General features: G+C 48.6%; 1 protein-coding gene across 1 annotated transcript in view; it reads right to left on the bottom strand.

Annotated features, from left to right (window-relative positions):
• NXF1 (nuclear RNA export factor 1) overlaps positions 1–24,394 on the bottom strand; it is a 466,191-nt gene that overhangs the window by 416,197 nt on the left and 25,600 nt on the right. The window contains exon 2 of the mRNA XM_086938121.1: positions 2,152–2,350. Within this exon, the coding sequence (XP_086794247.1) occupies positions 2,152–2,350 (199 nt within the window). The remainder of the gene's footprint in view (positions 1–2,151; positions 2,351–24,394) is intronic.

Here is a 24,394-nt window from a genome sequence, read left to right as displayed (position 1 = left end):
AAAATCCTTTCCTGGAACTTGAATGGTTTGGGGAGCAGTAAGAAACAACAAAATGTTTGTGAGTTTTTGAAAAACTCTGAAGCGTGTATATCTCTCTTGCAGGAAACTCACTTGGAAGCAGAAGAGTGTAGAAAAATATTTGTAAGATATAACTGGGTTCAGGAAATTTTGTGCTCTAAACAAACTGGCGTTACCAGAGGGGTAGCAATGGTAGTGAGTGCTAATAAAGGGATTAGGATCCATGACTGGAGTACAGACCAGTCAGGAAGATGGCTGGCCGCAGTCGTTTCAATTGGCGGCACCAAATTTTTTTCTGGGGTATACTATGGTCCTAACGAAGATAATGCTTGTTTCCTACATAAACAAGAAAAATATATGCTACAGCATACAATTCCAGTCATATTAGGAGGCGACTTTAACCTCTTATTAGATCCACAACTGGATCGTACCTCGAAAGCTAAATATAACCCCCCAAAAAAAATTCCTCTTAGTCTTAAAAAATATCATGAAAGATTACGTATTACAAGATGCTTGGAGAGTAAAACATGGTAATCTTAGAGAGTATTCTTTTTATAGTAAAAAATATCGCCAGTTTTCAAGAATAGACTTTTTTTATTAGATCAATCTCTTTTAGCTAACATCACTTCTGTTTCTTACATCCCAGTAGGTCTGTCAGATCACTCCGTGGTTGAGTTAAAAATAACTTTCAAAAATAATATCTCAGAATATAGGTGGACACTTGATAGGACCATCCTATTAAACAATGAGATTAGAAATAAAATTAAGGAAAGTCTGGTGGAATTTTTCAGGTTTAATGAGAACACCGCCTCAGACCAAACTATATGGGACACATTTAAGTCTTACTTAAGAGGAATCTATGGCTCCCAAATGATTTTAAATAGGAAGCTTAAAAAAGAAAGAGGTATTCACGAGCTCAACTTAATTAAAATAAAAGAACAGCAACTTCAACTCGCTGCCTTGAAAGATAGAGCTAGTATTCCAGGACTTGAAAAGGAAATACTAGAATTACAAACAGATTTCAGAGCAAGAGCCGAAAAAATAGTTAAAGATAAATGGGAAGTAAGTAAGCTCCGTAACTTCGAATACGGTGAGAAATGTGGTTCCCTGTTAGCCTGGAAGGCTAGGACGGAGAGGTGCAGGAATAATATTAAATCTCTAATACAGCGTGGAACTGGACTGCCTTTAACAGAGGACACTGAGATGAGAAGCTAGAACTTTTTATGAAGAATTATACCAGGAGAAGAATAATTGGTGGGCGGGAGAAATGGATAATTGGTGGACCTCTGGGGATTTGACGTATATAGCCTTTTCAGTTCTACTTTTCGGGCTGAAACAAAAATGCTCTTTTGATGTTGCAATTTGGGTATGCCATTTGAAAAGCAGTTAAATTAATGAGACACCCTAAAGTTGTGCGGATAAGTCACTTTGGGTGGAGCTTTGCTTGTGACAATTATTTGGTCTGTGCACTCTAATCTTCCGTAGTCATAATGGAAAATTTAGAATATATATTTTTTTTAAATTAGAAAGAAGAAGACTAGATCAAGGTACTGACAATTTTTTACTTTTTGCGAAATCTTCAATACTGATGCTAAAGAGCAAAGGATAAGACCTATCAAATGTTCACAAATACTCCTATGGGAGAAAGCAGGCCAAGCAGCAGCTTTCTATGGCTTCAGTATACTTAGCATTAAGTGGAGTAAGATAAAGCCATCCTCTAATCCTTCCCCACCCAAACATCAAACAAGATTGATACTTAACACTGGATACAATACTGAAGAAAAGCTTTCAGCTGTAAACAATGCTGAAGAAACCTTGGGAGAATCTGGCCCTGAAGGCGGCGTGTTCAATAATAGTGTTAAACCTTAGAGCCTACCAATCTCATTTTAGAGGGTCAACATGTTTGATTTCCCTATGCCGAACATATTGTCAACCCCTCAATCTGTGAGCACTTCAAGAGAGCAACTCCGTTCTTCAGTGCAAATACTATATTAACATCATGTCTTAGAGGAATGAAGTCTCAACTTTTCAACAGATTCCCCCACAGTCCATCAGTAAGCCTACAAGTTTAAATGTTTCAATCAAACAAACTTTACTTATTATCTACTTGTGAATCAAACAAACTCTACTTACTATCGACCTCTGTTATTGTCAGTGGTGGTATCATTCATGGCGACATCACCATCTCGGTCCTCTAAGAGAGGACGAGGAGGCCCACCACCCCCTCGGTTTCGAGCCCTGTTGCCTTGGTCCATGAACAGCGGTGCCCTGAAGGGCCCACGCCCTTTTCTCTTCCTCTTGGGGAAGCCTCCAGCGACACGATCGTCATGTTCTGTACAGAAAAGGAAACACAAACAAAACAGTCAGAGCTTAAAAAAAGACTAGAGAGGTGTACATCAATTAACCGGTATATCTGAACCGCTTACATTACTTTAATTATGCAGGTATTAATTTATGTTCCAACTTTTAATTTAGTGGTGCAGGGTGCTTCACAGCACCCTATACAGAAAAACTACTCTCAATAATTTGAATGAATATCATCACAATCACCCAGCGGGCTCACTGGTTGCCCACTCGATGTCACCTTTTCAACTGGTTGTAAGTAAACAAATACTAAACCATAAAAGTCTTCTTTCTGGGTCTGCTCAATTCAAATTTACCTAACCCACTCAGCATTTCAGAGAAAGTCTCGGTCAGTTGAAAGTGTGCATAGGTCACTAAATATCTGGGTATACAGATACACAGAGAAATAGACCACATCATTTTGTTGAATTATGGCCCTGCGCTTAACACTCTAGAACAGGTTGAGCGTTGGGTAAAATTGCCCCTCTCACTAGCCGGCAGAGCGGCTCATTAAAATGGTGGTACTTCCCAATTTTTTGTATTTATTTCACAATATTCCCATCCCACTTTCCAACAGTTTTTTTCCTGCATGATATGGTCCCATCTGATCGGACGGGTATGGGGGTAGGGGGGTGATGTAGAGCTAGGGTAAGTTTGTAAGAAAGTGGCTCTGTATATACTGGACCAAAGTAAGGTACAGTGTGCACAGAGTCCACAGTCCCCAGAGGTTTGGTAGAGGCTAAAGTTAGATATAACCTTACTCTCTAAAGTGGTAGCTTGGTCGAGCAGTAAGGCAGTATCAGAGGACAGTGCAAAGCATTTGTTGTACTCACTCAGTCAGCAAATGGTCTCAAACACTCAAGAACTGAACTCTAGGGGGCATGGCGAAGCGGAATGGTGTGCTACTTGCTAGAGCTCCGGTGGACTCAGCCAACTCCAATATATCCACCTCACTAATACTACACCTCTGTGGCGGAAACCAAGATCGGAAGGTGCCCAGACATCGATGCTGCAGTCGCGGAGCTCGGAGCTTCCCCCAAAAGCCAAAATATCACCACTCTTAGTGCAAGGCCCGTGGGCCGGAAAGCCGGGAGCCTGAGTGCGGAACAGTGCGGCGTATGTGCTGACGCACGGGGGAGTTGCTGCGCCTCATTTCGATTCCTTGATCCCTTGCCGTCCGATTCGGCAGCACACCTACATAGCATTCCCAACTGGGCAGACTGCTGCTGGGTCTGCGGAGAGTGTATTGGAAATCGGGATTATGGTGCCTGGAGAGCCTGTTTCAAGGACGCTGGTAAATCCTTCTATGGCGGCCGGCGCCCGGTATAAGGCTGCGCAACATTGGTGGTGGGGCCCTGGTTTCCCTCGCCGGCGCCGCCTGCTCGCGGTGCTGGCCTCTGGATGAGGGCCTACAACAGAGGGCCCCGTGGTTAGAGCTGGACGCCCGGAGGCAACTATCTGGACCACTCGAATCCTCGCAGAGGCAGGTGAGCTGTGTACCAAGGCCTGAAGGTGAGCGCGGTCCTGCACGGACCACTCCAGCGGGGTGGCGCTAACTTGGCCCCATATTGAAACATATTACACAAGCTCAATCGCCTGGCAATTCTTGGCGGGACACCCAGGCAGCCACCTCGTAGACAACGGAGGCACCCGCAGCCCCTCGGATTCGAACTGCTTTGGGATGCCCTTGTGACCCGGACATATTAGAGGACTTTTCTGTCGAAACACTATAAAGCGATGTGCTCTCCTCGACTGACCTAGCGGGTTCACTCGCTGCGGGGTGTAGCGGGGGTTCTCCACTGAAGATCAGAACATGGCATCGTCAGCACAGGCCAATAAACTGGTAAAGTACGCCTTCACCAGGGAAAATGTGCCGGAGCAATCACCCAAACACAAGAGCACCGGGGACCAAGGGAACCCAGATAAAGACCCTACACTTAAAGATGTTATGGCAGCAATTGCAGAGATAAAAACCTCCCTCAAGCACAAATTGGACACCATAACTCTCAAGGTGAACCTTATCCGGGCAGATCTCAACAAGAATAATGAAAAAAACGTAAGGAAGTAGAGCTCAAGACCAACAGCTTAATTAATAGAGGACTCCTTCCAGGCACAGACTGATATTAGCAAGCTCCAATCTTTTCGAAAGTTTGCAGAAGCTAAAATGGACGATTATGAATGTCGTCTTAGACGCAACAATGTTCGCATTTTAGGAGTACCCTAAAAAGTGGAGGGGGGAAGTGGCAGGTTTGTGGAAGACCTTATCCTTCTCCACCTTAAGCCTAAGGGGCTGGGGAACTTCTTTGCGATAGAGTGGGCCCACAGAGTACCGGGCAGGGCACCCCAAGCCCGGGGCCCCCGCGCCCAAACCTGGCCAGGGTTCTCAACTACCGAGACCGTGACGCCATACTCCAGTGGGCCAGAACGGGACCTACACTCCGATTCTAGAATGCTGGCATCACCTTTTTCCCCCGATTTCACCCAGATGGTTCAGAAACAGAGTAGATCCTTTTTGGGTATTAGGCAGCTCCTTAGAGAAGGGCCTGAAATACGCAATGCTTTTCCCAGCTAAACTTTGAGTGGGAGCAGACGTGAGAGCCTGGAGGTGGCGGCGAACGGATTTGAGTCACGCAAAGCGTGAGTTCGGAACGACGGAGCCGAGGTAACTGATTCGGTGCCTCTGGGGAAGGGTCATGCTCTTTAGGTTACCCGAGAATTTCACCGGACACATGAGTACCTAGAACTGAACCGCCGACGAATTATATGGTACATAGCGACCATGGGTACAATTGTGAGGCGGCCTGACCGTCGGACCATGTAATAGCTGTTTGTTTCCGCTCAGAGACATGTTTTGACTGCAGGGGTGGGGGGGGGGGGGGGGGGGGAGTGGGGGGAACAGGACCCTGCGTCCCAGTTTTCTTTATTTAGTATAACAGTTGGGCAACAGGCACTCTCCCAGTTCAGAATGGGCAGTTTTAAGTCCAATGTGCAGGGAAGCTGGGTTGGGTGCTGTTGGAGGAGAAGACTGTTGCTGTTCAGTAATCTCAAGATGCAGGGAAGCAGGGAGGGGGGTTGTTGGGCTGGGGATTGGTGTTAGATTTTTGTTAAGTTTGATACATCGACAAGCTATGCAATAGGCATGACTGAGGCTCTAGATTCCACTACCAGATTCAATGCATACACAGTGGGATGAGAGTACCAACATTTTGAGGGGGAACGTCAATGGGCTAGGGGACAAAGTTAAGCACAGTATAGTCCTTCAATATATTAAGAGACAAGCCCCTGACGTTGTTCTTCAGGAAACGCAATTGATGGGCAGCTCATGCAAAGCACTGTGCAGGTTGGAATATAAACTTGTGGCAGATGATGGGTTCACAACAAGTTCGAGAGGAGTGGATATTATACTGAGAAACGCATTCCCCCTCAGCGTGGATTCCACCTGGACTGATGATAGGGGCCGATATGTGGGGATTACTGGGTCCTGGGAGGGGCGCACTGTTACGCTTATATCTGTCTATGTCCCTCTGGGACTCCAAACAACTACTTTTCAGGACCTGTGCACTAATCTCCTTTCATTACCGGAGGGACTATTGTTAATGGGAGGTGATTTTAACTCTGTGGGCTCAGGAAGACTTGGTCGTCATCCCCTGCGAGAGTTGGGGCCTTCTACTAGATGGCTGCCGGATTTCCTTGAAGCCATGGGGTTGGTGGACTGCTGGCGCGCCTACAACCTGAAGGGATTCAGCACCCTTTCTACTCCGGCGCTCACTGCAGCCTGTCTAGACTGGACTATATCTTGGTCCCCAGCCCCAACATCTCCTATGTTCATGAAATCAGACACCTAGCTCGGGGCATATCTGACCACTCACTGGTATGGATACATTTACTTCTCGATCAGATCAGGGTGGGTAGGGTTGTCCCTATTAATCCCGGGTATCCCCGTAACCCCAAAATCCGGAAAGACCTCACACCAAGGCAATTGACACCTACTTTGATGAAAATGTGGGTACAGTAGTCTACCCCAAACACTTTGGGAGGCCTTCAAGACGGTAGTAAGTGGCGAAGCTCTGTCACTGATAACCGGACAGAGAAGGGGACAGCGGAAGGAAGTATCTGATATAGAGCGAGATCTACCAGCTGGAGCAAGATGTAACAACAACACCGACCTCGCTCTACCTGTTGCGTCTTAAGCAGGAGGAGTATAGAGAATTAGTTACCGAAAGGGCTAAAACAATGGGGAGGGAGAAACTTGGAAAGATTTACGACCTCAGGGACAAGGCCAGAAAACTGACTTGACAAACGGGAGTGGGCAAATAGATTGGTCCCTGTTCTGCAGGATACTGATAATTCTTACATCACTGACCCCCAAGGCACAGCAGACCATGTTGCTAGACACTTTGAAGTTATATACACCTCTGTGGCACCCTACACCGAGGAGGACTCAGCTGCCTTGCTAAGAGACATTGCGCTCACCTCCTTCTCCCCGGCAGACCAACGATTATTGGATAGCCCTTTGTTAACGGACGAAATTGCGCAGGCAATCAGATCACTAAACTCCGGTAAAGCCCTGGGTCCCAATGGTATACCAATCGAACTGTATAAACTCAAGACTGATAAATTATTCCCCTATTTTAAGGGCATGTTTTGAGGAGAGCCGGGACGTGGACAAACTACCAATAGATCAACGCATTGCCACATAAGACAGGCAAGCCCAAAACGGAATGTGCCTCATATAGGCCGATCTCCCTCCTTAATGCAGAACCTAAAATTCTCACTAAAGTGTTAGCCAACCGACTACGTAAAATCATCACTGACCTCGTACACCCAGATCAATCTAATTTCATACCGTACCGAAACACTGCATTGAATGTATGCCGAGTACACGGGTCCTAGGTAGAGTGGATACGATCCTGGAACCAGCTATCCTGGTCTCCTTGGACGCCACCATGGCATTGGACACCATCTAATGGCCCTACCTCATGGCTGTCCTCCGGTAAATGGGGTTCGGCCAGGAATTTATTCGGTGGGTTCACCTCCTATATTCGACACCACAGGCGCAAGTTATGGTTAACAATAAAAAGGCAGATACGTTTGTTATGAGCCGGGGTACCAGACAGGGTTGCCTGCTCTCCCCCCTCCTGTTCGCTCCAGCACTGGACCCTCTGTCAGCTTGGATCCGGCGGTATCCAGTTATCCGAGGTACGAGCTGGTCAAATGAATGGGAGGACCGTATTTCACTCTATGCAGACAATATTTTACTTTATCTAACCTCCCCCCCAAAAATCCCTAATAGCAGTATTGAACATATTGGCGAAATTCAGCAGATATTCTGTGTTTATTATAAACTGATCTAAATCCCACTTGTACCCTCTACGGGGAGGCCTACCTGACCTACCCCGTAATTGTCCAATTAAGGTCAGCACAATGGGATTTAAATACTTGGGTATTTTAATCCCATTAGATCCCACGCTTCGATATCAAAACATTCTCCTTCCCCCTATGCTCCGCCTGAAGAGGGACATAGCTAGCTGCAAGTCTCTTACTCTCTCCCTTCTGGGTATGGGTGCTTTTTAGGGCTCGCAAAGAGAGCCCTTTTGTAGGGAGTTTTAAAATGGACCTGCAAATTCCACACGCGTGTGATTTTCTTTTTGTGGCCTGCTATTGGCCTTTCACTGCTTGCTGTTTTGTAAACTAGTCACCAATAGGCCAGAGGCGGGAGCATATCTCCGCCCCTGGCCTATTGGGGTCTATTACGCGCATTTCCTGACATATGCTTTCAATTATCGAGCCCAGACCCTGGGCGCGATAATTGAAAGCATATGGGCGCGCGCGCACCATCACTCGCGGCTTTTTTTTTTGCAAATGCTATCGTTTTTTACGATCAGGCTGGAAGCTGTGCGGCGCCCGGGACGCCAGACACCCTGGTTAAGTGTGTTAGCGCTCACTATGAAAGGCTGAGAAGGGTAATTGCATTGCGCGTACCCCAGGTAGCAGCATAAAAAGGTGAGGAAAGACCCCATTTAGGAAATATTTGGATAAAGTGCTGCGCCGCGTGCCCCAGATCAAAGCTCCCCCAGCCCCGAGGGAGAGAGTCAGACAGGGCATCGGTCGTTGAAGACACAACTTGAGTCCTGACCCCAGGAGATTACACTGCCAAGCAAGGAGAGACACTCTTGAAAAGGGCACAGCAGAGCACCGGGGAAAAGACAAACGACACCCCCGGCGAGACTCACTGACTAAGAGAAATGGGGGCGCTCCGACACTCTATACTGAGAGACATCCCGCGATGCTGATAGGACCTTACATTCAGAGACAACCTGGGGCTCTGACGTAAGCTGACCCGGATGCTGAAAGGCATACTTGCACTCGGGCAGAAATAGACAGATTGGCATTAAGAGTCCTCACTGCGCTCTAAGAGACACGCCTTGAATGTGAGGGACGTTTTGGCACGTGGGCGAGACCCGGATTGACACTGCGAGACATTCTGGTACTCTTTAACCTGATACAGACAGACACACCGAACAGAGATATTCTGGCCACTTGATAAGGATACACTGACATTGAGAGACAGCCTGGAATTGCGACAGAGAGCATGAACCTGCCAGTGAGATACCCTGGCAATCCAGGAGGCACACCCAACCATTGGGAGAGACACTGCCCTGGGACAGAAACACCCTATCGCCTAAAGTTACCTCTCGGGCCTTGAGATATTGAATCGAGACACCCTTGAGGCGAGAGGCCTGCAACGGAGCTATGAGGGAGGCGTCGCGGCCTAGAAGAGACATCCAGCCCGTCTCGAGAGAGGCAACAGGTCTACAACATGGAAGGGGGCGCCTACGGAGTGGGCAAAGCGGGAGGAGCCTTTGACCCCCAGTCCTTCGTGTGACAGCCACATACCATTGTGAGGATGGTCTCCTGGGTAAGACTCCTGCACTCTTCCGGGGTGTCCATGAGGGGGCAGAGGTTGTAAAATACACGCTTGAGGGGACAAGGTTATGATGACCGAGAGGGGCACAGTGTTGTTATAACACATGAGCCGGTGTTGTAATAACTGAGGGCACAGCCTTGTAATAAGATGGGGGATAGTGTTGTAATTCAGTGGACAACTTCGTAATAAGCGAGCTGAGTGTTTTGAACCTCACCACCTCTAACGTACTGAGTAGCAATTGTCGCAACAAAACATTCCCCAAAGATATGTGCTTTGTGTGCTCAGAACCACACAATTCAAACACAATGGGTTGTAATTCATTATCTATTCTATATAACATCTACAAATCATAAAAAATAAAGATTCTGTATATATTTTTTATTAGGGCTCTTAATATTGTTCTCAGTGAATGCAGGAGAGTACCTATTTCTTTATGGTGCATCTTGATAGGAACAAAACACCACTAGAACATTTAAACTAATTATAGTACAGAAATATGCCTCTGACATGGCTAATAAAGTGGACAGAATGTTAGAGCTGAACACGATAAATAAATAAATGATAACATCGTATTCCGTCATGTTAGGAAGGTTTGGAGCTGTGTCTTCTGGCATTCATGGATCTCGCTGATACAAAAATAAACAGCAGTATAGTTCAGCTCTAAAGTCCACTAGTACCCATCAACGACCTCCAGTTTTGCCTTAGTAGTTTTCAGTGCAATTGAAAGTTCAAGAGGTGGCTCTCTCCAAGGGCGCAGATAGACTTGTTTTTTTATTACATTAGCGCGGCAAAATGCGAATAGAACGTAGGCACTTTATCCTTACGTTCCTTTTATATTTTCTACTTCCTGGCCTTCGCAGTTTGTGCCTTTATTTTTGAAGTGCCTCTTCATCGTTTTGCACCCTCCACTGCTTGTCCTGTTCACATTAGGTTGCAGCATCTCCCCCTCTCTCTTTTCTGTTTATAGAAATGCCATTTTAATAAATGCAGTATTTGTTAAAGTTAATTGATGTTGTTTGCAAGGTATACTTTACGCGGTTGTCTCGGCATCTCTGACTGTCTTGAGAGCACAGGAATCGTATATATCAAACACGGCTCTGGAACAGACTTTATACTTAACAGCACAGCACACTGATAATAAGGGAGAGAGTCAAAACATCGCCATTGACTGTTTTAGGTCTTTGTTTACCCCCATCTGCTGATATAAAACTGCAGCATCAAGACTGCCGCACTCCTCAGTACAAAATGTGTGCACATGGTTGGAACATACAGGTTGGCATGTGTGTGCCTAAACACCCCAGCTTCTACTGTGGAGCGCCTCATGCAATGCAGCTCTAACACCTACCAGCTGGCTTCCATTACTGCCGGTAGTAGAAGGAATGTACCACTTGCCCTCACAGCCTGTGTCCACTCAACTGCACTATATTTCATTGCCACTCCATGCCTCTATACTCTACACCACTGCGCTCTACAGCACATAATTTAACTAAATACATCATTCCATTGCTCACCTAACGCATATTTACACTACACCAATACTCTCCACACCACACAATTCCACATCTAACAATTCCAATCCAACCCACATAATTCCAATCAAACATACATCCACTCCATTACACAAGGGTCAAAGACATTGCCATTTACAACGCCAATCGCTCCAACTCAAAAAAATGCGAGCCCTATTGCATTTTTAATGCTTGTTTTTAAATAATATTGCCTCCCCGCTTCCTTTATGCCCTGCAGAACTCGCTTGACCCTTGACGCTTTGCCACTCTCCAGGCTCACCACGAGCTGGCTGACACGGAGATCTTCCGATACAGGCAGGTTAGCCATGAATTATATTCCCTCCCTGAATCGTCCCCCTTGGAGGACAGAATACTAGACTGCCACGTGCCGGATAAGACCCTCTCCTTGATCTATAACAAACTGATAAATAATATGGAAGATCCCTTCTCGCGACAGAAATGGGTAGCGGATGGCATAGAAATAGATGAGGAGTGGCAGGAGGCGGTATCCTCTCGAGTGGTGGCTATCCCAGCCCGATTAAGGTTGGTACAGCTGAAAATCCTGCATAGGATATATATGACTGGCCCGCGGCCATCTTGTCTCGGTTTGTTGTCTAATGCTTGTTTTTGTTCCTTTTACAGGTCCCCCCCGGACCGTGGCCGTTCAGTGCAGCGTCGTGCAAGGAGTGTTTTGCCCGGTGTGTATGCAGCTGTTTGCGGGTCTCAGGTAAGCCATCTTGTCTCGGTTTGTTGTCTAATGCTTGTTTTTGTTCCTTTTACAGGGCTCCCCCGGCCCGTGGCCCTTCCGTGCAGCGTCGTGCAAGGAGTGTTTTGCCCGGTATGCATGCGGCTGTTTGCGGGTCTCAGGTAAGCCATCTTGTCTCGGTTTGTTGTCTAATGCTTGTTTTTGTTCCTTTTACAGGTCTCCCCCGGCCCGTGGCCGTTCCGTGCAGCGTCGTGCAAGGAGTGTTTTGCCCGGTATGCATGCGGCTGTTTACGGGTCTCAGGTAAGCCATCTTGTCTCGGTTTGTTGTCTAATGCTTGTTTTTGTTCCTTTTACAGGTCTCCCACGGCCCCTGGCCGTTCCGTGCAGCGTCGTGCAAGGAGTGTTTTGCCCGGTATGCATGCGGCTGTTTGCGGGTCTCAGGTAAGCCATCTTTTCTTGGTTTGTTGTCTAATGCTTGTTTTTGTTCCTTTTACAGGTCCCCCCCGGCCCGTGGCCGTTCCGTGCAGCGTCGTGCAAGGAATGTTTTGCCCGATATGTATGCAGCTGTATGCGGGTCTTAGGTAAGCCATCTGGTCTCTGTTTGTTGTCTAATGCTTGGTTTTGTTCCTTTTACAGGTCCCCCCCCGGCCCGTGGCCCCTCCGTGCAGCGTCGTGCAAGGAGTGTTTTGACCGGTATGTATGCAGCACTTTCTGGGTCTCGGGTAAGCCATCTTGTCTCTGTTTTGTTGTCTAATGCTTGTTTTTGTTCCTTTTACAGGCCCCCCCCCCCCCCGGCCCGTGGCCGTTCCGTTCAGCGTCGTGCAAGGAGTGTTTTGCCCGGTATGTATGCAGCAGTTTGCGGGTCTCAGGTAAGCCATCTTGTCTCGGTTTGTTGTCTAATGCTTGTTTTTGTTCCTTTTACAGGTCCCCCCGCCCGTGGCCGTTCCGTGCAGCGTCGTGCAAGGAGTGTTTTGACCGGTATGTATGCAGCACTTTCTGGGTCTCGGGTAAGCCATCTTGTCTCTGTTTTGTTGTCTAATGCTTGTTTTTGTTCCTTTTACAGGCCCCCTCCCCCCGGCCCGTGGCCGTTCCGTTCAGCGTCGTGCAAGGAGTGTTTTGCCCGGTATGTATGCAGCAGTTTGCGGGTCTCAGGTAAGCCATCTTGTCTCGGTTTGTTGTCTAATGCTTGTTTTTGTTCCTTTTACAGGTCTCCCCCGGCCTGTGGCCGTTCCGGGGTCTCAGGTAAGCTCTCTTTATTTTCTTTCTTATGTAATGCGTTTTTTTATTATACCTTGACTCCATTTCGTCTCTGCCGTGACCACCGCTCTGCCCCCTAAAGCTGCCGGTAGTACCACCCCTCTTCTCCATGGGAGACTGTCTGGTCTTCTCAGCATCCCTCTATTGCCCCTTGTGAAGTCTCCAGCCCCCCCCGCCTGCTGGCGGATACCCCCTATAATGGTGCCTGCTGTACGGAGCACCCCTCTGCCCACCTAACCATGCCTGTAGTCTCAAACGTCTATCCCACAGAAAACTGTCTGCTCCTGGTAGCAGTCCATCTGTCTGTCCGGTATAAAGTTGCATACACCTTATGTGGGTGGGTTTATATTGTGACTCGTGCTCCTGGCGCACATTATGGTGCCCCTTTCGTTATATATCGTATTTCGGCTTTAATTACCTTTGAAAGAGCACTTTTCCACAGAACTAGTTGTCCCGCAATTTCTCCCAGCAGATTAGATTAATATCAGCCCACTGTTTACTTGGGTTATAAAGGATGTTTACATAACAATAGACCTCACTGGGTGTGATTGTATCCATCATAGATAGCATTTTGCTTTTGGTACTGGTCTGATTTTGTACTCTTCCTCTTACCAGTAAATAGCTATAAGACGGGGAGGACCTGACTGATGTGGTGATAAGGAGTTATACATGCCATATCCCACTTTGATCTCTGTTTACTTGCAGGTAATGATTTTATATTTCGTGTATTCACACATTTTTTGTATTTAGATGTATGAATATAATATTAAGGACCATATGGACATCCATAGGGAATACTAATCGCTTGTGTGCCTTTCCAGTATTTTTTAAGTGCCCGGCACTACCAGAAGGTATATAAGACCTTCCTATTTCATCTTGACATCCTAAGCTTAAAGGAGGTTGGTCCTTGCCTCAGTTGCCTGCTTGTGACCCGGTTTTGTGTGTGTGTGTGTGTGTGTGTGTGTGTGTGTGTGTGTGTGTGGGTGCAAATGCAATAAGTGTCGCATTTGCGAGAGATTAGGCTATTGGCTTTGTAAATGACAATGCCATTTATTTATGTTGTCAAAGCCAACACATAAATAAAAATGTTGTCATTTACAATGCCAATAGCTCTAACTTTTCCAAAGGCGAAACCATTGCATTGTAAATGCTTGTTCTTACTCCGTGTTGGATCCTGAATCCAGCACTGGTGCATCTACTGTAAACAACTGAAAGAATGCTTTTAAGTCAATCAGGCGATTTTTAAGGCATATTTGTAGTTTTTGAAAAAACCGACACTTAGAAACTTTTCTGGTGAATACCATACAATAGATTCCTATGGAAGGAAATTCAAGTTACTGGTAAGTACGGTTAAAATTACTTTTCAGGGTCAGTGCTCGGCTAAAAAGATGCAGCACTGGGTTCTCTCCTTATAACAGGTGAGTAAATCGGAATTCGTTGTTCGGCTGATTTTAGATAATATTTTAAAGTTGCAAAACTCCACACTTAAAAGAATTTCCAAGTGAAACCAGTCAATGTTAACATATTGAAGAAAGTGAGTTATCGGCCTTTGGGTAAGTACTCGACTGGCAGAGTTAAGGTTCTGGGCATAGTCTCAGGGGTCTCCCAGGGTCAGGTAAGTACAGTTGGTACACCCTCAGCGGCACAGGGGCAGCCGGGTGAAGTTGTCAATGTTATCCCATGAGAGGCAGGGGGCCTTCGGTTGGTGTTTGCTGGCAAGCAGGCCACGCGGCTGTGGGAGCTGGGCTCCTGGTCACTTGCCCAGGGCAAATGGGGAAGTAGATTAGGACAAAGGTTGCACTGCCAGGGGCACTCTGGCGGCTGGGTGCAGGGTGCTTTCGAGCCGTTGGGCGCTCGATGTTATTCAACGGAGAACTTGGAAGATGAACAAAGAATGCAGGCTCGGGGACGGAGATTCTTCAGGAGCGACCAACATTTCGAGGGGTCAGTTGGGATCTTGGACGATAGGTAGGCACCCCGGAGTTGGGCACAGGAGGCCGTGGGGCGCAGGGGTGTCTTTTGATGTCGGGAAATCTTACCCTCTGCTGGTCGCGGTTGGAGGGGCCCCTGGATGCTCACACTGCAGGCGTTGTCTGGGTCGTCGAGGAGGGTTCTTGGGCACTGGATTGCAGGTCACATTCACCTGGGGGACGTCCTCAGGGTCTTTGTCCACTCAGTCACGGGCTGGGCCAGACCGGTGAAGAGTGTGCTGGATTCGCGGTTCCTGGCTGGCACCAGGGGTGTTGCTTTTTGAGCAGAAGCACTGCTTGTGGGAGTCCCAGTCTGGGTAGAGTCTCAAGACAGCCAGGTCCTCCGGGGTTTGTGAGGTTGCGGACCAATGAAGGCGCCGGAGTTTCGCAGGAGCAGGTTCAAGGATCAACAGGCCGGTAGGGCTGGGGCCAAGTCAGTTGGTGTTGTCCTCTTGTGAGCAGCTGCACGGCAGGTCTTCTGGTTTCTTGATCTTCTAGCTTGTTTTCAAATGGGGATCTGAGGAAGGAAGGTTCAAGGTGCCCCTAAATACTAAATTATGGGGCGTTAGATTAGGGAATGGGCAGGGACAAATGGGTCCCAGTCCTGGGGTGACTACACCCCCTATCCTGCTCCTCTTCTGTGGGAGGGGGGGGGGGGCAGGTGCCTCTCTCCGATTGGGCAGGGCTCTCCATCTTCAAGATGGCCAGAGCCCGGAGTTGTGCTTCACCTCGCCTCTCCCACATGAGGGGTGGAGTTGGCTGCCAGTCTTCCCGCCAGAGTGGGGATCAGAACCGGTGGGGGCCAGTAGCTGGGTACAGCAAGTGGTCTGGAGAAGCTCGCAAAGGCGGCATGCCTTTGAAGCTTCCCCTGCCCATCCTGTGGGAGGAGAACTAGCACCTCGCCCAGGACGTGCATTGTTGCAGGCCCAGGAGAGCGGATGGCTCTCTACCCAGGGGTCCAGCAACATGTCTGCTGTGTGGCAGCCTAGGCAGCCCCTCAGACAAGACGTGGATTGAAGGTTAGGTTCATGGGGCAAATCAAAGTTGCCCTCTGTCGTGCATGTGGCATTAAATCCCACACTGGCATCAGTGTGGGTTTAATGTTTCAGTGAAGTCATCATGGTGCTGTGGAGTTCGTAATGACAACCTCCCAGCACCATATACTTTTAATGGCAGCATTGCACTTACAATGCCCAGGAATGGCCCTGGGTAGTGTAGGGGCAGAAGGCTCATACACCTGTGCCCACACCACTGGCATAATGCACCCAGCTAGAGGGGTGACTGATGGATGCCAGGGCAGTGTGTTTGCGGGCATGGCACACATGCCATGTCGACTGTTTAGTTCTGCATCAAGACACTTAGCCTGCAAAGGCAGTGTGTGTCAAGGTACAGGGCCCCTAAGGGTGGCACAATAAGTGCTGCAGCCCTTAGGGGTCTTCTCCGGTCACAATGCCCTGGGTACCTAGTGTACCATTTACCAGGGGCTGACAGGTGGCCAGAGATGCCAATTGGGTTTTAGTTTCAACAATCAATCACAGCATTTGTAAAGCGCAATACATACCCGTGAGGGTCTCAAAGCACTGGGGGGCAGGGGGGGGGGGGTGAATTGGAGCTGCTACTGTTCTAAGAGCCAGGTCTTGAGGAGTCTCCTGAAGGTAAAGAGGTCTTCGGTCTGCCGTAGGTGAATGGGAAGGGTGTGCCACGTCTTGGCGGCGAGGTGGGAAAATGATCTGTCGCCGGCGGTCCCTCTTCGGAAGCGGGGGACGGTGGCGAGGGCGTGGTCTGCGGAGCGGAGCTGGCGGGGGTGTAGGGGCTGATTCGGCTGTTGAGGTAGGTTGGTCCGGTGTCGTGGAGTGCTTTGTGTGCTTGGATGAGGAGCTTGAAGGTTATCCTCTTGTTGATGGGGAGCCAGTGAAGGTCTTTCAGGTGGGGTGTGATGTGGCTGTGGCAGGAGATGTCGAGGATCAGGCGTGCAGAGGCGTTCTGGATGCGTTGTAGTCATTTCAGGAGTTTGGCTGGGGCTCCTGCGTAGAGTGCGTTGCCGTAGTCCAGTTTGCTGCCGACGAGGGCGGGGTGACTGTTCTTGTTTGGTGGGGATCCACGTGAAGATCCAGCGAAGCATGCAAAGGGTGTTGAAGCAGGAGGAGGAGACGGCGTGGACCTGCTTTGTCATGGAGAGTGTGGAGTCGAGGATGATCCTCAGGTTTTGTGCGTGGTCGGTGGGGATGGGGGTACTCCTAATGCCATTGGCACCAGGAGTAGTCCCAGGTCGAGGGGGTTGAACAGAGGATGAGGACCTCAGTCTTGTCAGAGTTCAGCTTCAGACGGCTGTTCCTCATCCAGTCGGCGATGGCCTTCATTCCTTCATGGAGGTTGGTTTTGGCGGCGTGGCGGTCCTTGTGGAGAAGTGTGGCTCACTGGCTAGAGGAGGCAGACCTGGTAGCAGAGGTCAGCCCGGGACCAGGGTTCAATTCCCAGCTCTGCGGGGTCTTGAGTCCTAAAATTTCCATGGACTCGACAATTCTCGCTCCGGTGCCTACTCGATTCACGGGTTCACACTCTGCGACTCTGGGCAATAGCTTGCTTAATCTCCACAACTGCCCCTCGCGGCGGGATGCCTGGCTTTCACCTAGAGGATACCCTGCCCGGGTTATCTCACAGGGGAATACCAGGACGGGTTCCCTAAGCAAGCGCTTAGAAACCGCTCGGTGATTTACGCTATATAAATTCCTGGACATTTACATTTACATTTGCTGAGAGAGGATAAGCTGGGTGTCGTTGGCGATAATGTTGAGATCGTGTTGTCGGGCGACGTGGCGAGTGGTTAGGCTGAGGGATGAGCCTTGGGGAAAGCCGCAGATGATCTTGGTGGCTTCGGAGCGGGGGGGGGGGCGGACGCTCTGGGTTCTTCCGGAGAGGAAGGAGGTGGTCCAGTCCAGGGCCTTCTCTTGGATTCCGGCGTCGTGCTCTTAGTGTGCGGTGGCGGACTGTGTCGAAAGCAGGTTCAGGAGGATGAGGGCCACGGGTTCTCCGTTGTCAAGTAGGATCTTGATGACGTCGGTGGCGACGAGAAGAGCCGTTTCGGTGCTGTGGTTGCTGCAGAACCCGGACTGGGACGGATCCTGGATGTTGTTCTCTGCGAGGCAGTTGGTCAGTTGTTTGTGGACGGCCTTTTCGATGACCTTCGCCGGGAACGGGAGCAGGGAGATGGGCCAGAAGTTAATGAGGTCCTTGTGGTCTGCCTTGGGTTTCTTTAGTAGGGCGGTGATCTCTGCATGCTTCCAGCTCTCCGGGAAGGTTGCTGTCTCGAAGGATGTGTTGATGGTTTTCCGGAGGTGGGGTGCGATGATGCTGCTGGCTTTGTTGAAGATGTGGTGGGGGCAGGGGTCATTCGGGGATCGGGAGTGGACGATGTTCATGATCTTGATGGTGTTGTCGATGTTGGTCCAGGCAAGCAGGCAGTTGGTGGTCGTGGGAGCAGGGATGTTGGTGGTTGCCGGCGTTGAAGCTGTCGTGGAGGTCTGCGATCTTGCGATGGAAGGCGACCAGTGAGTCGCACAGGTCTTGTGACAGTGGGATGTCGTTGGGGTTGGAGAGTTCCTTCACGATGCTGAAGAGCTCTTTGCTGTTATGTGCGTTGTTGTCTATGCGGTCTTTGAAGTCGGTCATTTTGGCGGATCTGATGAGCTGGTGGTGTTGGCGGGTGGTGTTTCTATGGGCTGAGTAGTTTTCCAGTGTTCTTTCACGGGTCCAGTTTTTTTCTAGTTTTCAGCAGGTTCGTCTGGAGGTCTTCAGTGAACTAGCTCTTTCTTGCTGGTGTTGGTGTTGGGGGGGCTTCTTGAGCGGGGCGAGGATGTTGGGGCAGTCGTTGATCCATTGTCTGAGGCTGCTGTGTCGGGCGGGTCCGGGGGTGGGCTCCGGGCGAGGGTGGTGGTTAGCTGGTCCTGGGTGATCTTGCCCCAGCTGCGGCGGGGCATCTGCTGGGTGTGGTGGTGCGTGGTGGGTTTCTGGATGGTGAAGTGGATGCATCGGTGTTCGGTCCAGTGGAGTTCGGTGGAGCGGTCGAAGAAGACGTGAGTGCTCCCTGAGAAGATGGGGTCAAGCGTGTGGCCGGCGGAGTGAGTGGGTGTTGTGACGAGTTGTCTGAGGTTGGCTATCATGGTGGAGGAGTTGGCGTCGTTCGAGGTGGAAGTTTAGGTCCCCGAGGAGGATGTAGTCCGTAGAGGCGAGGGTATATGTGCTGATGAAGTCGGCGATGGAGTCGCTGAACTGCGGTCGTGGTCCAGGGGGGACTGTAGATGAGGGTCCCTCTGAGGGTGGTGTTGGGGGTCGGTGTGGATCTGGAAGTGCAGGTGTTCAGCGGCGTTGAGGGTGTCGTCGGCGTGTGTCGAGATTTTGAGAGTGTTCCTGTGGACGATGGCAATTCCTCCTCCTATGCCGTTGGTGCAGTCCTTGGGGGTGATCTTGTAGCCTTCCGGGATGGCTATGGCGATGTCAGGTGCAGAGGAGGGGGTCAGCCAGGTCTCCGTCAGGAAGGCGACGTCTGGGGCGTTGGTGTCGAGTAGGTCCCAGAGTTCGATGGTGTGTTTGCGAGTGGAGCGGGTGTTGAGCAGGATACATTTGAGGAAGTTGGGTTCTTCGGTGGGTGGGTTGGTGGGCCGGATGCTGGTGAAGCTGCAGTACCGGCAGGCGTGGGGTCCTAGGGTGCGCTTCGGAGCAGCCCGGTAGCAGGTGTGTGATCTTCCGGTGTTGAGTGCGTGGAGGGTGCTGGAGTCGTAGTGGAAGACAGCATCGTGGTGAGCGCGGGGGCCAGGGGCCCTGGCGCTGGGCGCGGTCCAGGCGCAGCCGGGCTTGCCTTCGGTGCGCCGTCGCGCAGCCGCTGCGCGGACTCCATATGAGGGGAAGGAGGGAGGAGCAGCTGGGGAGCGGGGTGGCGAATTGGGATGCAGGGGTGGGGCGGGACGCAGCGGCGGGAGCACGGAGTGAGGAGCGCGCAGGGTTACAAGAGGCAGGGGGAACAGGAAAAAAAGGGGCACAAGACAGAATGGACTCACAGGAGTAAGAAAAAAGAAAAGAAAAACAGAAGGCACAGTACTTACAAAGCGCTACAGGCAGGCAGTATTTAGTGGGCACAACCAGTTACGAGCAGCAGCAGGGGCTGAGGTCACACAGGGGGGGGGGGGTAGCGTGGCGGTTAGGGGAGCGACCTGCCTGGTGACAGGGTCACGGGTCAACACAGTTTTAGGGAAGGAACACAGGCCCTGGGCACCTGGTTGGCAGGAGCCAAGGGCACACTCAGTCAAAGCACATCAGCAATTCGGCAAAAAGTGGGGGCATACCATGCAAGAAAAATTGCACTCTCTCACAAAGTTGGGATACTTTAACCCTCCCATATAAGCGGGGTGGTCTGGGAGTCCCCAACTTTCACATTTATTATTTGGTAGCACAATGTAGTTTTGCGCACTCCTGGTACCATCTGGACCCCAGAATACCCTATTCCAGACCGGAAGCGGATTTGGTACTCTCTGCTCCAACCAAGAAAATTCTCCCGACAGGGTTTCCCAGAGACCCTAGTGACATACAGACAGACAGTCTCTCCACCACAAGCTGGGCATGGTTGAAATTGGCTAAGATTACAGGTCATCGCACATTATATGCCTCTGATCTTCAAGCAATTAATAGTTTATGGCCTACCCATCACAGCAGAGAAGCTAGCGAAATGGACACTAAATGCATACTTGTTAGTAACAACTGGGGACTTGTTCAAGGGAGGCCATGTCTTCTCAAGCACGGAAGAGGATTGTTTTAGTGAAGCTTACTTGTGGACCACTTTGTCCTCAGGAGAATACGCAGCCCTCTTAGGGCACAGATCTCAGAATTTCCACTCGAGCCAACCCCCTTCCCACCATTGTCCCTTTTGAATGCCAATCCAGATGGCGCTCATCTCATATCCAAATTGTATAGATCCCGAGCAGGGATCCAGAGCAGGGATTCTAAAATACAAGAGTCCTGGGAACACAACTTAGATCACAAAATAGATGACGATCACTGGTCCTTTTGATGCACCCACACTAAAGAAGTATCCATGAAGAGTAAACACACACTCTTAAATTCCTATGGCGGGCATACATGTCACCTGCTAAGATCCATGCCATTGATCCCACATTACCCCACACGTCTAAAATGTGGAACACACCATGCAGACTTTGCACACATGACCTGGTTGTGGGTTAAACTGGGCGATTATTGGAAGTCGATGCATGCAATATTGTCAAAAATGGTTGCCCTCAAGCTCGTCTCTAAGCCTGAGGTGGTGATAATGAGTTATGTTCGGAATATTCCGAAAGAAAGTCTGTAGATTTGTTGCTATAGCCTTGCTGTTAGCCAATTGAGAATTGGCGTTACGGTGCGGCAGCAAAACGATGCCAACAACTAAAGCTTGGATGCGTAGTCGTATATTGTAATACCAATGCCGATCTATTCGCTACCATGCTGCCCCCGACGGCTAGACCAAAGGATATATGGGGTCCACTGGGAAATTATTTGCTTGAAAAGAGACAAGCTGCTTCCTCACAATCACATGATGGGATAGTCCCTGCCGGAGTGGGTAGAACTATTACGGTATTATACTGTTTATCCAGTGATGTGTGATGATTGTTCAATTAATGGAACTTTATCACGTTGATTCTCTTGTCTAAATGTTTTTTGGTCACTTGGTCTTTCTTTACATGTTTGCTCTCACAGGATGTTGCATGAACGAAATGGTGTCACACATCCTTATAATTGTTATTTTGCTGCACTGAGAAACTATTATACATGTTTGTTAACAAGATTTTAAAATGGTAAAGTTAAAAAATAAAACAAGCATTGGAAATGCAATAGGTCTCCCATTAGAAACGTTGGAGCTATTGATTTTGTAAATGACAATTTTTTTATTTGTTGGTCTTGAAAATAGCAAAATTAATAGCTTTGTCATTTACAATGCCAATACTTTTAATTTTTTCAAATGTGACACGTATAGCATTTGTAATGCAACATGTTTTGTATGTACGTGATGTACAGGAGGAAAAACTCAAGCAACCCCAGGTGGGTGACTAGGAACCAACTGGCAACAAAAGGCCAGAAAGAAGACATGGCAGAGGTACACATGATTGGATAAAAAGGTCAGAGACTTGCAGTTTAGCAGCCTCGAGTTTCAAGTCTAATGAACGCGTGGCGTTCAGCTCGGTGCTTAATAAATGCGTGGTGCTGACGCCAGTAAGACGCCCAATTTTTAGTGTATTTATTTTTTACAATGGAAGCAGGAATAGCTTGTAAGGTATCACCTTACAATAATACAGAGGTGTTTGGCAGCGTCCAATGCAAAAAACAGAAGAGGGGCCCTGAAATCTAAGAACCACTCAGTGGGGAACAACCCGCCAGGGCGAGATAATTATCAGAAAAACATGAAAAGGGGAGTTCCCAATCATAAAGAGGAATAATTCCAAACTAAGCAGGAAAAGCCCAGAGGAAAGCTGAATATGAAAATATTTCTTTTTATTAGCATAGAAAAATATTTTAGTTCTGGAAAATTAATACATAGTCAATTTATTTTTCATAAGTTTTTTCCTCTCGGATTTGTCTTTAAAAAGCACATACATAGAAATTTATAGCAACAGCCTAAAGACACAACGGGGCATTAAGAAAAATTGACACACATTTCATTCATTCTTCCAGTCAAACCCAAACCTATCCACACAATCACATTCAAGCAACAACCAAGAACAGTGCTGACGCGCGTTTCGGAAAAATGCCAGTACAAATTTCCTTCATCAGGGCGCACAAATACAGATTATATAGGTTTGCAAGGTCTTTCAAGATCCAATAACGCAATCCTGGTAAGGTGTCCTAGTAACAATCATGGCTGGAAGAAATAATCATCAAGCGTGTCTGCAGGAGGATCCCTTAAGGGTGAAATAAGGGAGAAAAGAAGAGTCAAATTCGCCCTTTTATAAAGATGTGGCGAATCGTCACTATCTGGATACAAGTCAAATAAGGTAGAAACGAGACAAGCTCAGCTATTTCGTCCAAGAACAACTGGGTGAAAGGTATCACAGAACACTGCTTTCAAGAAGTCGGGGACAGTACTGCACCTCAGGAGAATAGCAGACCTGAAATAAATCAGCATGATAGCAGAGTCGGAGGGCAGCTCAAAGGCTTGAGTACACGACGATTTGCAAAAATCGGAAGCCTCCGGATGTTTGATGGACGGCTAGAACGGAGGATAATAAGGAGCTCCACTTAAAGGCGGCATGCAGAGTCAGCAGCCTGGAAACGGACGGTCGTCCTCCTAAGTGGAGGAACGGACAGCACTGCCCCTCGGCTACGCAAGCCGGATACAGTTGGCAGCGTCCAAACAGCAGCCTCCTGCTTCGCGCCTAATGAACGCATGGCCTTTAATATATCCTAAGAAAATAAATGTTAAAACACTAGTTACATATGGCACTGTAGAATCACGTATTTTAATGCAGAAAGAATAGAACAAAAATCTGAAATCATGGCGCCAATAAGACGGCTGCTCACAGATGACCACCATGGTAGTGGACAAAAAATAATTGACATGACATGTGTCCGACGGGCACACAAGAGCGCCATGAAGCAGTTTCCCCACATGTTGCATTACAGAGAACCGATCTAACTGGGGTCGACACCATGTTGGGAAGAGAGAAAGTTTTCAGTCTTGGTCTTACTTTTGACAGCCTCATATATTTGATATCTTCATGCATATTGCTCTTTCCATCTCAACCGAACCTCTAGCGCTTGGAGGTGCCCTTTATCTGGCATAAAGCACTGCACAGATCACCCGCATAACACAACGACAGTCTTGGATTGCTTCTGTTCTAAATAAAGATATCTTGGGGTCAACACTAGCAGAAAAGTAAGTCGATCTCAGGCGCGATCTTAGCATGTCAGAACGAGAAGTAGTCGACAGTAGCTGAAGAGAAAAAAGATTGAGAGTGGGGGTGATGAGAGATGGGGAGAGGGGGCTGTGGGGGTGTGTAAGTGAAGGGCTGAAAGGGAGGACCCAGAAGGGAAAGAAAAAAGTGCCGAAGTGAGGAGAGTAAAGAAAGGGGCGGAGGCGACGGAGAGCCACGGGTTAAAGTGATGAGAGTAAAGAAAGGTGCGGGAGGCGAAGGAGAGCCACGGGTTGATAGAACAAGAACCAGCCAGACTCAAACAAGCAGCTGGATACTGAGACCGAAAAAAATAAAAGGAGACATGGCCTGGCGGCCGTGAAACTTAAAGTAGTGAGTCAGAGCGTGTGTGCAGTTTTTCATTCCACTTAAAGCCCTGTATGTCTGTACCCTGGTTCGTACTTGAAAAAAAACACCTTGCTTAAACCTTTTTTGTATTCCCTCCTAAATAACACACTTCTGTCCCTATTGCAAATATATGTTTTTTTCGAATAAAAGATGTACATTTAAATCTTCTAAAAGCTGTACCCGTACTTTAAATGTTGCCTGTTGGAAGTCTTGCGCCTCATTGGAACAGCAGAAAGATCAACGCACCTCCTTAAACAAGCATTGACAAAGCCACCAGGTTTGGCTTTTGTATATTTTAAGTTGTACTGTTTGAGAACGCCTCTCATTAGAGGGCAGCAGAAATGGAATGCATGAGGTAAAAT

This window comes from Lissotriton vulgaris, chromosome 9 (assembly GCF_964263255.1).
Source record: "Lissotriton vulgaris chromosome 9, aLisVul1.2, whole genome shotgun sequence".
Lineage (NCBI taxonomy): Eukaryota > Metazoa > Chordata > Amphibia > Caudata > Salamandridae > Lissotriton > Lissotriton vulgaris.
This window is presented reverse-complemented; position numbering and strand designations above follow the sequence as displayed.